The 15,449-nt window shown below is 35.9% G+C and overlaps 1 protein-coding gene across 1 annotated transcript in view; it reads left to right on the top strand.

Moving 5' to 3' along the window:
- CFAP47 (cilia and flagella associated protein 47) overlaps window positions 1-15,449 on the top strand; it is an 857,531-nt gene that overhangs the window by 580,149 nt on the left and 261,933 nt on the right. Inside the window, exons 53-54 of the mRNA XM_027875456.1 lie at window positions 4,505-4,616; window positions 7,377-7,481. Coding sequence (XP_027731257.1) covers window positions 4,505-4,616; window positions 7,377-7,481 — 217 coding nt within the window. The remainder of the gene's footprint in view (window positions 1-4,504; window positions 4,617-7,376; window positions 7,482-15,449) is intronic.

The raw sequence follows: 15,449 nt of genomic DNA, 5'->3' as shown, positions 1-15,449 counted from the left end.
TTAAGAGAGTAGAAGTCTTGAGAGAGGCAAGAGGTCTATTAAATGCTGCCAAGTAAGTTTCGAGGAGAGAGACTTGAAGGACACAGAATCAAGATTGGGAGGCAATTGGTGAGGCCCAGCAGTGAGCTTCTATACACTTGCAACCAGAGATCTGCACTGCCACCACCACTTCAACCTGTCTTCTATGGTGTGCTCACTTGAGCATCATGAGGCTAAGAAGAGACTCATGTCTGCGGCTGTTCAGCAAAGTGATTTGGGAATATTTCCTTCTGACAGAACTGATATTAGGTAGTGATCTGCCAGTTACTCACCATCCTGCCTTTTTCTTTTCCTGTCCAAGATAGCTTTATGTTGAATCCAAAGTTTATTCTTAATATTATTCTTTAATGTAAGCAATTGCTTATTCTTTAACATTACTGTGCATTTCTGTTGTACTACTACTAAATGTCTGTATATTCAGCCCTGCTCTTTCTCCTGAGGTCCAGTTTTGCATCACCAGTTTCCTCATGAACCTCTTAAATTAGATGTTCCATGATACAGTTGGACCCATATCCCATTTTTCAATGTGCATTAGGCTAGTTTTTTGAGACCTTCCCAAAGACTTGGTTCAGGACAATAAAGGCTCAGACTATTGATAGCATATTCTCATCACCTGACTGCAAAGTAGTCATGAGGAGTTCCAGGGGCACTTGGAACCTTGACTGGGGCAAAGTAGGCAAGAATCTTTGAATCAACTCTAGGTGCCCTCAATGCTTATCCTTATAGAGTATCCTTTTCCCATTATGGCAAAGTAAATATCTTCTTTCTAACTGTTGAATGACTTATGACTATCTCATTTTGTTCCAAAATCAAAACTAAACTACAGCCCTGAACACATAGGCATCTGAACCTCAACATGTTCAAAAAATAAGATTGTTCTCAAATATGTCCCTCTTCCCAATATACATATCATTACATCTGAAGACACAAGTAACCCCCCAGTTACAAAGGCTCACAACTCCATTATAATTCTTGACTCTTCACCCATACTCACCCCTCATGTCCAATCTGTTGTTTTTCAGTTTTACCTCTTTTGTCCCCTGCTTTCCACTCAAAATAGCTGCTTTCCTGGAGTAGTCCCTCATCACTTTACACATGCTGTTACCCACAGAAACAAATATACAATTATACGTCTGTCATGTGAAGCCATTTACAATCTAATTTCATCCAACTTTTCCAGTCTTTTTACAATTTATTCCCCTCCTCACACTTGCCTATATATTGTTCCTCTACCCTTCATCACCTGGCTTCATAGGCTTTCGCTGGATATCCCTTATGCTAGTATCATTCTCTCTTTACACATCTGCCTCCTGGCTTCTGGCTTCCTTCTGGCGTCTAGTTTTCATTAGGATTCAGCTCAGATCCTACCTTATGCAGGAGGGCTTTCTGTCTCTCTTATTTGATATTGCCTTCCCTCTGAAATTAGCTTTCACTTACACTGTATCTTGTGTGCATGTAGTTGTTTACATGTAATATTATACAATAAAATGTGAACTACTTTAGGACCTTTCTTTTGCCTTTTTTTGTATCCCTAGTACATAGCACATTGTCTGACACATATTAAACTCTTAATGAATATTTGTTGACTAGTAGAATGAGTGCTGACATGAGAAAAGTATGATTGACATGATTAGTATGTGTTTCAAACCTTAGAATGAGAAAGACAGGATAGTGAAGTCATATGTAGTATATCAAGAAGTAGATGGAGTCTGCCAAAAGTGATGGCATCATACTAGCTTGATTCTCTTTGAGATAAATGAAAGAACATTTTACTGATTTTTTTAAAAAAAAAATTTCATGTCTACCTGTAGAAAGCAGAGAAAAAAAATATCAAATTATATAAATTCCCTGGGCACAGTTGACCTAAAACCATAGTGTTGGGCTGATTCTTGGTGAAAAAGAAACTAGACACCCTTCCCTTAGACTGTAGGTTCCAATAATTTTACCTTCTTATTGTTTCCTTCCACCTGGTTCAAAAGCCCCCTTGTACCCTTGAAAGAGAGCTGGGAAGGAGTGGCTCTGTCCACACAAAGGTAGATCTTATCCAACAGAGAGTAGCTAGTTTTTACACATTTTTTTTACTACATACCTTTAACTCCCACACACTGTATGACATATTCTGAATGAAGATACAGATGGAAGAAAACTCAGTAGACATTTAGTTGAGATGGTTTTTTTTTTCTTCAAAAGCAAATATAAACTGTAGAAACTCCCCACAATTACTAATAGAGTTAACTCTCCAGAAGGTGAAGTGATTAACCTGCATCAATCTGAAATTTAAAACCTATATTGTAAGTCATCTATCTATTTTGGTTTCATGGATGTGCGTCAAAGTTCAGGGAGATTAACAAATTCAATTTGGAAAAATTATGTTTGATATCTTATATACACTATAAAAATGTTGCATTAATTAGTCAAGTACTCAAGCTTAACTCCTTTTTCATAAGAAAAAAATGTGACTTCTTTAAAAATTAAAAAAAATTATTAGCTCTTGTTTACCCTTGGATAGATATCAATAGCTTTTTACTAGGTTCCTTGTAAAATAAAGGCATGAGTGTCAGATGTATCCCATGTTTCATTTTATTGTAACACAACATTATTTAAAAAAAAAACAACAACAACATATCAATGGCAAGATAAAATTAAAACTTGGGGCTCTTTATTGGATATGTAATAAGTTAAACTCAAATATTAAATGTATTCCAACCCATAGATTCATTTAAATTTTGGATCAAATTTTTTCTCTTAGAATCTGATCATTTTCTTTCATTGCAATCTGTATTGCTGGTGTCCTATGTTATCCCTGCCTAAGTCTTCTAAAACTTTTTTGTTGTCGTAACAAATATTCCAAAATGAACTAATGACTTCCTTATGTTAATACTGAGTAGATTCTCTTTTGTAAAACTAAGAGACTAAAATGATCCTTATAGTATTTGGGTTAATTCATTTTATAGATTTTCCTTTAATCATTTTCTTTGAACATTTGTAGGCAGCTTTGGTGACACAACTAGCTTGTGATTTATGGTCTGTTGAGAGATATATTTTCTAAGAATAGTATTTTACAATCTATCTATTTTAAGATATATCATTATGTATTCATTTAGTTTTTTTTTAATGTAGTTTTCCGGAAGGAGGAATTCAGATTATGTTTTACAATTTGGTCTGATTAGATGTTCAGTTTTCTCATACTGTTAATTTTGCTCTGTTGGAGGGTCACGGAATTATAATTAAAAATCATATACATATTGCTAGGTCTTAACGAATGCTTTAATCATCTTGACATAAAAAATTATTCTTGATACATTTGGTTGAGAGAGGGGAGGGAACTGGAGATAAATTTGAGTAGGAGACAGTATACACATAAATGGACAGCAATATATTCAATAATTTGGTTACATTGCTCAAGGTTATAAAATGATAAAGAAGAATTATGACCTAGAAACTATATATCAAAAGGATTTAGGAGTAACAGTTAATTATAAGCTCTCAACTATTCCTTGCATGGAAAGTAAATACATGTGGTATTCTTTGTCACTTGATGATCATTCATTTCTGTCATATTAATTTTATGGATGATAGATCTTAAAGATTCATGACCTATACACATATAATACAGTCCATACACTACTTTTATATTCCCTACTATGTTAGATTTGACAATTATCACTCAGTCAATCAATAAGCATTTATTAAATCCATAATTTGTGCTACTGGGGATACAAGTAAAAAGAATGAAATAATCTCTTTTCAAAAGGAGTTTGCCTTCTATCAGAGAAGGTATCATGAACACATATAAGTATCAATAGAATACATACAAAGAATAGAAAATTAGTACAAAATAGGTAGAGAAGAGAGCACTAGCAGTCTGAAAGATCAGGAAGCACTTCTTGTAGAAGGTACTGCTTCTATTGCATCTTGAAAGAAAGAGATTCTATGAAGTGAAGGTAAGGAGGGAGAATGTTCCACGCAAGGTGGCCAACTAGTGAAAAATCGAGGCAGCAGAAATGGAGCATTGTATGTGAGGAATATGAGGAAGGCCAGGTTGGTTAGTTCATGGAGTGTGGGAAGAAGAATAATGGCAACAGAGTCTTGACAGATAGGTTGGAGCTAGGTTTGGAAGGTCTTTAAAAGCTAAATAAAATAGTTTATATTTGATCCTAGAAGCAAATATAGAGCCACTGTATTTAGTGAGTAGGTCATATATAAGTATTATTTATTTGGTATGATATAATATGTCACAATTCTAAAACTGCATGCTACATTTTTTTAATGCATAAACCAAACAACAGTATGGAAATTCTTAACAAAGAAAGATACAAGGATTTTGTAAAATCGAAATAATGTATTCATTCATCTAAGATTATTCTTGTTTTTCAAATTGGAAAAAAAATAGAATTTTCTGAACATTGTTTTATCCGGTATATTGGTTTAAGTCCTATTAGTTATGCATTGATGTTTCTTACAGGAAAGTCCGTCAGATTATCCCTTTAGTTAATTCTACACGTGAAACCCTGGAATTGACAATTACCAACAATAATCCTGTTAATTTTTTTTTGGATCCAAACAAAAAAGCAATAGTAAGTATATTTGGAAAACAATAAAAACTATCTTTGTTACAGCTTCTAGCAGAACACATAAAATCCAGAACAAAATAGTATTAATCATTGTTTTGTGCTCACCGAATTTGCTTCAATTGGGATAAAAAAGTCACCAAATCATCAAAAAAAAAAAACAAAGAACAAAAAACAAAAAACAAAAAACAAAACAAAACAAAACTTAGTAAGAAATCACAATGTAGTGGGAAAAAATATTACACTAGGAACCAGAAGACCTTGATTCTCATTCCTTTTTTGTTTGTTTTGTCTTTCTTTGTTTTTTTTTGATGAGGCAATGTAGATTAGTTAAGTGACTTGCCCAGGGTCACACAGCCAGTAAATATCAAATGTCTGAGGTCAGGTTTGAACTCAGGTCCTCCTGTCTCCAAGGCCGGAGCTCTATCCACTGTGCCACCTAGCTGCCTGTTCTCATTCCTTTTTTATTGCTAACTAGCTATGTGAATCCTTCACTCTGAGCCTCATTATCCTCATTTATAAAATGAAGTGATTGGAGTAGTCCATAAGGTTACTCCCAACTCTAAAATAATAGGATTTTAGATTTGACTAATTCCAAATAAAATGATCACAGAGCTAGACCTAGAAGCAACTCCTGAGGTCATCTAGCCCAACTCCTCATTTTACAGATGAGGAAACTGGAGCCAGGAGAGGTTGCATGATTGGCTCAAAGTCACACAGATAATGATTGAAGCAGGATTTGAACCCATATACTTAGACTCCAAACCCAGGGGTCCTCCCACTGTCATATATTGCCTCTCACAGAGATGTGTTAGCAAGGCCAGACTATTTCTTTTTAAAGGTAAATTGAGTGAAAAATTAATTTTCTATTAAGCACCTTCTTTGGCTGTAAGTCACCACTCTGTGAGAGGTATACAAAAGTGAAAGACAATACATGTCCCTATCCTCATGATGCTTAAAATCTTGTTGGAAGAGCAGTGGCATGAAAGGTCTGTGGAGGATGTGAATCATTTCTAAATGGGGGAAGTGGCAAGGGTCAGGGAAAACTTCAAAACAGAGATAACACCTGAGTTCAGCTTATAGGAAGAGAAAGATTTTAACAAGCAAAGATACGAAAGAGTAAATTCTATGTAGAGGGATAGAGATAGTATGTGTGAGTGCATCAGACTAATAATTTTCAGTAGTATCACTTTAATAACTTATTTTATATTTGTTGCGGGAGTTGAGGAAAACCCTAATATATATTATTTGGAATCCTTGTGTCTGAGGCTTGCTTCTGATGTAAAGGATCTGGCTATATTGTGGGGACTTCTGAGTCATCTATTGCCTTTGGAACATTAATATTAAGGAATTTCCTCATGGATCATATAACTTCCCTCACAAATACTCAGGTTCACCCATACCAAAATATAGAACAATTTTATTTAGATCTTGGAAATTCTTATTATAAAGAATTACTTCTGAAACAAGATGCTTTTCCTGCCGTGGACAGTTTCTATACTTTCACCTCAACCCTGCCAATGACAAGGACAATTTTATCATGACCTAATTGGGATTTCACAATAAGAGTGGAGGACAAGGTTGTTCTCCATTGCTCCTCCTTTCTGGAGCCCCTCTATTTGAGTCACATACCCCTTTCTCTAGCAACTGTCATAGGCTATCTTCACCTCCCTCCACTAACCTGCCTTTTATATGTCAGCTCCTGCCACTTCTATATCTCTGACTCCTATAGCTGAGCTACCAGCACTCTGGTTCCTCACAGTTTTGCCTCCTATGTTTCGTTTCCTGGAACTGCTATAGATACTTTTCTGGCTTCCGCACTTGGACCTTTTTCTGACAGATGACAGATATCACACTCTCCCAGAGGAATAGCAGCTAATCCAAATAGAGAGATTACCCTGGAGCTCAAAAATCAACTTGTCCCCACAGCCCTTTCTCTCTAACCCTGAATTTCTTACAGGTTGCTTTGATTCTGTGAGAATACTCCCTTCTTCTATGGCTTGAATGACTCTTTTCCTTTTATAGCTAGTTTAGGATAAGTCAGGCCCATTTACCCCCTCCCCTCACCTCCAGCTCACTGGATAGTATGACTCCTACTGAGGTTTAGGATTAGCAAGGACACCTTCTCCCAGCTCCCTTGTGTTTGTTCCAGGCCTTCTCCAAGTCAGCTAGACCAGGCTATTCACACCACACTGGAATTGATTGCTGTGTGATCTTCAAAAGAGGTGGAGATGTAATCTATTACTCCCCACTTCTAGGTTGTAACCTAAAGGAAAATGAGCTCTCTTAGTCTTCAATCTATTGTGAAAATGTGCCTTTTTTTCTTGGAATTAATTAATTTTGAATTCTCTGTGCTTACAACATAGAATAATGTTGTGACAAGTAATATGAAATGAACAAAATTAAAAGTAAAAGTAATATTCATTTAATTAAGGTTGTTAAGTCAGCTTATGAACCTAAGCTTATCTTCTTTTTATATAGTCCATAACACCCTGCTGTTATTTTCTGGAGAGTAAACATGCTGTGACTACCACTAAATGTTGTTTACTGCAGTATACTTTATCAATCTTAGCAGACCAAACATACTGAGAGTGTAGAATAGGAGTAGTCGAAAACATTAATCATATAAACATCACCAGTATCAACACTATCAGTACAAGGGATGTATTGACTCACACACACACACACACACACATACACACAAATGCCTCAAACCAAAGTATTGATTTTATTTTTTTTCCTTTTGCTTTTTCTGTGTTTTCAAAGCTGATTGTACCTCCTTATTCCACTACTGAAGTACCTGTGCATTTTTATCCTTCTGCCCTTGGAAGAGGGAAACAGCAAGCTTCAATCATCTTCCACTGTAGACAGGTATAACTAAAATACCACAATTTAAAAGTAATGGAATGTTAATACATGACAGATGTTTCAAGCCATGGGGTTATTTCTAAACTAGTTTTCAGAGTCTAAAACCAGAGGCTTTAAAGTGCAAACAAGTGGCAAGATTTTTGATGGGTTTTTTTTCTCTCTTCAGTGTTACCATTCAACTTGTTTAACTTGACATCTAATATTGCGATGATAAATTGGTGAACGTATCATTATGAATGATTTAATCTACCATCTGTCCACCATTTCATCAGCATACTATCCCAGTATATCTGGAATCCTGGGACATTGAAACAATCTTCCTATCCACTGGAAAACTGAAATAACATTTTACTTTAGTTCAAATTTTCTTTGGCTTTAAATGATTCATACCTTGATTTTTTTTTTGGTTTGGTTTTGCTTCCCTCAGTTTTGGAAGGGTGAAAAACAGATGGAAATGTATCACCCTTATTTTGATCTACTTCAAGTAAATCAATAAAAAAACAAATTATTATTTATTGCAATCAAATAGCGGAAGCAATATTGTGATCTGGATGGATGCCATAACATCTTTGCATAGGTGGGGCATGACTATAATGTTTTCTTTCTAGAAATGTCACTTACTTTTTCTTCTCTTTTTGTTCTAATGGTCTGCCAGTGATCTAAGCAAAACATTAGGAGAATGAAGTTGGTTCTCAAAAACATTGTATGTCAAAATGAATACATGATTTAGACATAAAGGGTGATACCAGAAGCAAATTAGAAGAGCAAAGAATAGTCTCATCTGTCAGATCTATGGAGAAGGAAAGAATTCATGACCAAAGAAGAGATAGGGAGCATAACAAAGTGTAAAATATATAATTTGACTATAGTAAGTAAAAAAGCTTTTGCATGAACAAAACCAATGCAATCAAGATTAGAAGGAAAGCAGGAAACTGGGAAACAATCTTTACAGCAGATGTTCCTGATAAAGGCCTCATTTCTCAAATATACTAGAGAACAAAGTCAAATTTATAAGAATACAAGCCATTCCCCAACTGATAAATGGTCAAAGGTCAATTTTCAGATTAAAAAAAGAAACAAAGATATCTATAGTCATATGAAGCTGCACTCTAAATAACTTTTGATTAGAGAAATGCAAATTAAAATACTCTGAGATACCCTCTCACACCTATCAAATTGGCTAATATGATAAAAAAGGGTAATGATAAATATTGGAGAAGATCTGGGAAAATTGGAACACTAATACATTGTTGGTGGAGTTGTGAATTGATCTAACCACTCTGGAGAGAAATTTGGAACTACGCCCAAAGGGCTACAAAACTGTGCATACCCTTTGATCCAACAATATCACTACTAGGTCTGAATTGCAAAGAGATCATAATAAAGGGAAAAGGGCTTACATGTGCAAAAATATTTCTAGAAACCCTTTTTGTGGTGGCAAAGAGTTTTAGAAATTGAGGGGATGCCCACCAATTGGGAAATGGCTGAATGAGTTGTGGTATATGAATATAATAGAATAATATTGTGCTATAAGAAATGATGAGCAGGCAGATTAAAAAAACCTGGAAAGACTTGTATGAACTGATGTAAAGTGAAATGAACAGAATCAGGAAAACACTGTACGTAGTGTCAGCAATATTGTGTGATGATCAACTATGAATGAGAAAAATTTGGAACTCAAAATCTTGTAAAAATGAATGCTAAAAATTGTATTGACATATAATTGGGAAAATACTATTAAAATCATATATATGTATGTGTGTGTGTATATACATATATATACATATATATATACATATATATATACAGATATATATATATACATATATATATATGTATATATATATATATATATATGGAGGGAGAGGGAGAGGGAGAGGGAGAGAGAGAGTGAGTAAAAAGGAACTTTAAGCAGTCATCATGTCCAGTCATCTCATTTTACAAATGGGGTAACTCAAGCATAGAGAAATGAAGAGATTATCACAGGTGACTCAGACAAAAGTGGCAGAGCTGGAATTGGAACACAGGTCTTTTGACTCTAAATCCTGAGCCCCTTTCTCACTGTGCTCCATTGTCTTTCCAAAGGCTCTAACTATCCTCCAGTACCCTGGGTTTATGACCTCCTTGATGTGGCTATTCTGGCAATGAGGCAGCCACAATTTAGTCTTTCCTGCTCCTCTTTTGTGACTCTTATGATATCCTTCTATGAATTCACTGGAAGGGGTCCTTCTGCTTGACTGAAGACATCCTTTTAGTTCTCCTGCTATGTTCTCAATAATAATTCAAAAGCAGATTTTTTTGTTTTTTTATTTAAATAGTATTTTATTTTTCCCCAATTGCATATTATGACAAAATTTTAGCATTAATTTTTAATAAGATTTTGAGTTCCAAATTTTTCTCATTCATAGTTGCTAATGCTGTGTACAATGTTTTCCTGATTCTGCTCATTTCTCTTTGCACCAATTAGTACAAACCTTTCCAGGTTTTTCTGAAATCTGCCTGTTGATCATTTCATGTTGATCATGCATAATAGTATTCCATTGCATTCATATTCCACAGCTTGTTCAGCCATTCCCCAATTGGTAGACATCTCCTCAATTTCTAATAGTTTGCCACCACATAAAGGGCTTCTAGAAATATTTTTGCACATGGTCCTTTTCTCTTTTTTATGATCTCTTTGGGATACAGACCCAGGAGTGGTATTGCTGAATCAAAGGGTATGCACAGTTTTATAGCCCTTTGGGCATAGCTCCAAATTACTCTCCAGAGTGGTTGGATCACTTCATAACTCCACCAACAGTGCATTATTCTCCCAACTTTCCCACTTCCCCTCCAACATATCATTTTGTTTTTTATCATATTAGCCAATCTGATTTGTGTGAGGTAGTATTTCAGAGTTATAATTTGCATTTCTCTGATCAAAAGTTAATTAGAGCACTTTTTCATATGGATATAGAGATCTTTTATTTCTTCATCTGAAAACTGCCTGTTCATATCCTTTGACCATTTTTCATTTGGAGAATGGCTTGTTTCCTATATATTTGGGAAATGAGGCCTTTATCAGAGACATTTGCTATAAAGATTGTTTTCCAGCTTTTTGTTTTCCTTCTAATATTGGTTGCATTTGTTTTATTTGGGCAAAAGCCTTTCAATTTAATATGATCAAAATTATTTGTTCTACATTTAGTTTTTAAATAATATTTTATTTTCCCCAGTTACATGTCAAGAACATTTTTAGCATTCATTTTTTACAAGATTTTGAATTCCAAATTTTTCTCTCTCCATCCCCTCCCTTCTTCTGAAAATGGCAAACAATTCGATATAGTTTGCTATCATGTAAAATGTATTTCCATATTTTCACAGTTGTGAGAGAAGAAACATAAAAAAATCCATGAGAAAGAATAAAGCAAGTAAGAAAAATACGCTTCCATCTGCATTCAGAGTCCATCAGTTCTTTATCTAGACATGGATAGCATTTTTCTTTGTGAGTCATTTGTACTTGTCCTCGATGATTGTGTTGCTGAGAAGAGCTGAGTTATTCCTAGTTGATGGTCACATGATGTTACTGATGCTGTGTACAATGTTCTCCTAATCCTGCCCAGTTCACTTTGTATCATACTAGTTCATACTAGTCTTTCCAGGATTTTCTGAAATCATCCTGTTCATCATTTCTTATTGCACAATAGCATTCCATTACATTCATATACCAAAACTTGTTCAACTCTTCCCCAATTGTTGGGCATCCCCTCAATTTCCAATATTTTACCACCATGAAAAGGGCTGCATTTTTGCACAAGTAGGTCATTTTCCCTTTTTTTATGATCTCTTTGGGATACAGACCTAGTAACAGTATTGCTGAATGAAAGGGTAGGTACAGTTTTATAGCCCTTTGGGAATAGTTCCAAATATACTCTCCAGAATGGTTGAATCAGTTCACAACTCCAACAGCAGTGCATCAGTGTCCCAGTTTTCCCACATCCTCTCCAACATTTATCATTTTATTTTACTGTCAAAGCCCTTTACTTTTATAGCCCAAAGGGCTATGAAACTGTACATATGGATGGATCAGATGGATGAGATGGTATCTCAGAGTTATTTTAATTTGCATTTTTCTAATCAAAAGTTATTTAAAGAACTTCTTTATATGCCTATAGGTATCTTTGAGTTTTTTCGTTTGAAAACTGTATTCATAACTTTTGACCACTTTTCACTTGGAGAATGACTTGTATTCATAGAAATTTGAATCAGTTTTTTATATATATTTTTTCTTTTTTTGATTTTTTAAAAATTTATTTATTTTTAGTTTTTAACATTTACTTCAACAAGATTTTGAATTCCAAATTTTCACCCCATCTCGCCCTTCCCCCCACCCCAAGATGGCATGCATACTGAATATCCCTTCCTCTAGTCTGCCCTCCCTTCTATCTCTCCATCCCTTCTCTTATCCCCCTCCCCTTCTATTTTCCTATAGGGCAGGATAGATTTCTGTATCCCATTTCCTGTATTTCTTATTTCCCAGTTGCATGTGAAAACATTTTTTTAAACATGTGTTTTTAAAACTTTGGGTTCCAAATTTTTTCCCTTCCTCCCTCCCCACCCACCCTCATTGAAAGGGCAAGCAACTCAATATAGGTTGTACATGTGCAGTAATGCAAAACACTTCCATGGTAGTCATGTTGTGAAAAACTAACTCTATTTCCCTTAATCCTACCACCCTCCCCATTTGTTCTATTCTTTCTTTTGACCCTGTCCCTCCTCAGAAGTGTTTGCTTCTGATTAGTCCCTTTCCCAATCTGCCTCCTCTCTGTCATTCCCCTGCTCTCTTGTCCCCTTCTCCCCCTATTTTCCTATAGGGTAAGACAAATTTCCATACCTAATTGAATGTTTATGTTATTCCCCTCTTAAGCCAAATCCTATGAGAATAAGATTAACTCATTCCCTCTCACCTTCCCCAGTTTCTGCTCCACTGTAAGAGCCTTTCCTTTTCTGTTTTTTTTTGTGAGATAATTTACCCCGTTCTACCTCCCTCTTCTTCTCCCAGTATAATCCTCTCTCACCCCTTAATTTTATTTTCCAGATATGACCCCTTCATCTTCAACTCACCCTGTGTCCTCTATCTATCTATCTATCTATCTATCTGTCTGTCTGTCTATCTATCTATCTATCTATCTATCTATCTATCTATCTATCTATCTGTCTATCTACATCTCTATCTATCTATATACATATACATATATATATGTATATATACACATACATATAATTTTTTCTGTCCAACAAGCCTAATACTGACAAAGGTCTCATGAGTTATAAATATCATCTTTCCTTGCAGGAATGTAAACAATTCGACCTTAATATGTCTCTTATGATTTCTCTTTCCTGTTTACCTCTTCATGTTCCACTTGAGTCTTGTATTTGAAAGTCAAATTTTCTATTTAGCTCTGGTCATTTCATCAAGAATGCTTGAAAGTCCTCTATTTCACTGAATGACTATTTTTCCCCCTGAAGGATTATATTCACTTTTACTGGGTAGATGATTCTTGGTTGTAATTCTGTCTCCTTTGCCCTCTGGAAAATATTCTATGCCCTGCGGTCCCTTAATGTAGAAGTTGCTAAATCTTGTGTTATCCTGATTGTGTTTCCACAGTGCTTGAATTGTTTCTTTCTGGCTGCTTGCACTATTTTCTTCTTGACCTGGGAACTCTGGAATTTGACTACAATATTCCTAGGAGTTTTCCTTTGGGCATCTCTTCCAGGCGGTGATCTGTGGATTCTTTCAATTTCTATTTTGCCCTCTGGTTCTAAAATATCAAGACAATTTTCCTTGATAATTTCTTGAAAGATGATGTCCAGGCTCTTTTTTTGATCATGGCTTTCAGATATTCCAATAATTTTTAAATTATCTCTCCTGGATCTATTTTTCAGGTCAGTTGTTTTTCCAATGAAATATTTCACATTGTTTTCTAATTTTTCATTCTTTCGGATTTGTTTTACAGTGTCTTGATTTCTCATAAAGTCAGTAGCTTCCAATTGCTCTATTCTAATTTCGAAGGAAGTATTTTTTTAGTTATCTTTTGGACTTCCTTTTCCATTTGGCCAATTTGGTTTTTAAGGCATTCTTCTCCTTATTGGCTTTTTGGACTTCTTTTGTCATTTGGGTTAGGCAATTTTTTAAGGTATTATTGTCTTCAGTAATTTTTTGGGTCTCCTTTAGCAAGCTATTGACTTGTTTTTCATGATTTTCTTGCATGACGCTCATTTCTCTTCCCAGTTTTTCCTCTGTTTCTCTTATTTGCTTCTCAGAATCCTTTTTGAGCTATTCCAAGACCTGGAACTGATTCATATTTTTCTTGGAGGCTTTGGATGTAGGAGCTTTGACTTTGTTGTCTTCTTCTGGTTGTATGTTTTGATCTTCTTTGTTACCAAAAAAAGATTCTATGGTCTGACATGTTTTGCGAGGTTTGCTCATGATCCCAGACAATTACTTGAGTTATAAACTCTTTATTAAGGTAGAGGTTTGCTTCCAATGTGGAGAATGTAGTGTCCCAAGCTTTGGGGGTTTGTACAGCTGTTTCTAGAGATCCTTCTAGTGACCTGTAAATTTTCAGTTCTTCCAAGGTGGTATGATACAGGCAGAGGTGTTTACTCTTTTCCTCGCCTATGCTCTGGTCTATAAGTGACCACAAGCACTCTTTTCTGTCTTGGAACTCTGAGGAGGATTTCCTTTCCACCGCCACTATAAGCTCCACCATGCCAGTGTTCCTCCTTGCCCCAGGACTGACCCTCAGAACTGTCACCCAGATCCAAGCACGGGCAAAGGAAGAGATTCCTGCCTCAGCACTGGCAAAGAGATCCCTGTAATTCCCCTCTGATCAGCCACTCTATTCCCCTCTGTCTGTGGGCCAGAAACTCAGAAAGCAGCCACCGCCTTGGGGCCATTCTTGGGAACTGGGGCTGAGACCTAGCTTCTCTCTCACTGCAGAAACAAACTTTTTTTCCACTGACCTTCTAAGCTGTCTTTGGCGTTCATGGGTTGAGTGGTCTGGAAACCACCACAGCTGCCTGAGATTCAGTCCTCTGAGGCCTGTTCCAGGTTTGCTGCAGCCTGCGCGCCCATGCTGAATTGTGCTCCTCTCCCAGCCCAGTGCTGTATACCTTTCCAATCAACCATTCAGGTTGTGTTCAGCTGGAAATTTGTTTCACTCTGTCTTTTTGTGGGTTCTGCTGCGTTAGAATTTGTTTAGAGCCATTTTTTGCAGGTATTTGGAGGGGTTTGGGGGAGAGCTCAAGCAAGTCACTGCTTTCACTCTGCCATCTTGGCTCTGCCACAGTTTTTTATATATTTGAGAAATGAGGCCTTTATTAGAGACACTTGCTATAAAGATTGTTTCCCAGCTTTCTGCTTTCCTTCTAATCTTGGTTGCCCTGGTTTTGTTTGTATAAAAGCTTTTTAAGTTAACATAATCAAAATCAACTATTTTACATTTTGTAATGCTGTCCATATCTTGTTTGGTCATTAATTCTTCCCCTTCTCATAGATCTGACAGGTTAACTATTCCTTGCTCTTCTCATTTGATTGTTTCATTGTTTATGGTACCATTTAGCAAGATGTAATTTCAAATTACTTCCTTATTTCTTTTTAGTAGGTATATTTTTGCTTTAACTTTGTGGAAGATCAGGATTGCTTTCCATGTTTTGTTTGTTTGTTTTTTTTCTACTTCTGCTGAAGCATAATAGATTCTGCTCCAGCTTCAAGCATAAGCAACATATCGTAGGATTCTGGTTTTTGATCCACTTTGCTCTCTGTTTCTGTTTTATGGGAGAGTTCATCCTATTCACATTCACAGTTATAATCACGCCCTGTGTATTCCCCTCCATCCTATTCTTCCTCCTGTTTGTCCTCTCTCTCCTTTCACCCTTTCCCCCCTCACCAGTGTTTTGCTTCTGTCTACCACTTCTCTTGATCTGCCC

The sequence above is a fragment of the Vombatus ursinus genome, unplaced genomic scaffold (genome assembly GCF_900497805.2).
Source record: "Vombatus ursinus unplaced genomic scaffold, bare-nosed wombat genome assembly UNPS02014809.1, whole genome shotgun sequence".
Lineage (NCBI taxonomy): Eukaryota > Metazoa > Chordata > Mammalia > Diprotodontia > Vombatidae > Vombatus > Vombatus ursinus.
This window is presented reverse-complemented; position numbering and strand designations above follow the sequence as displayed.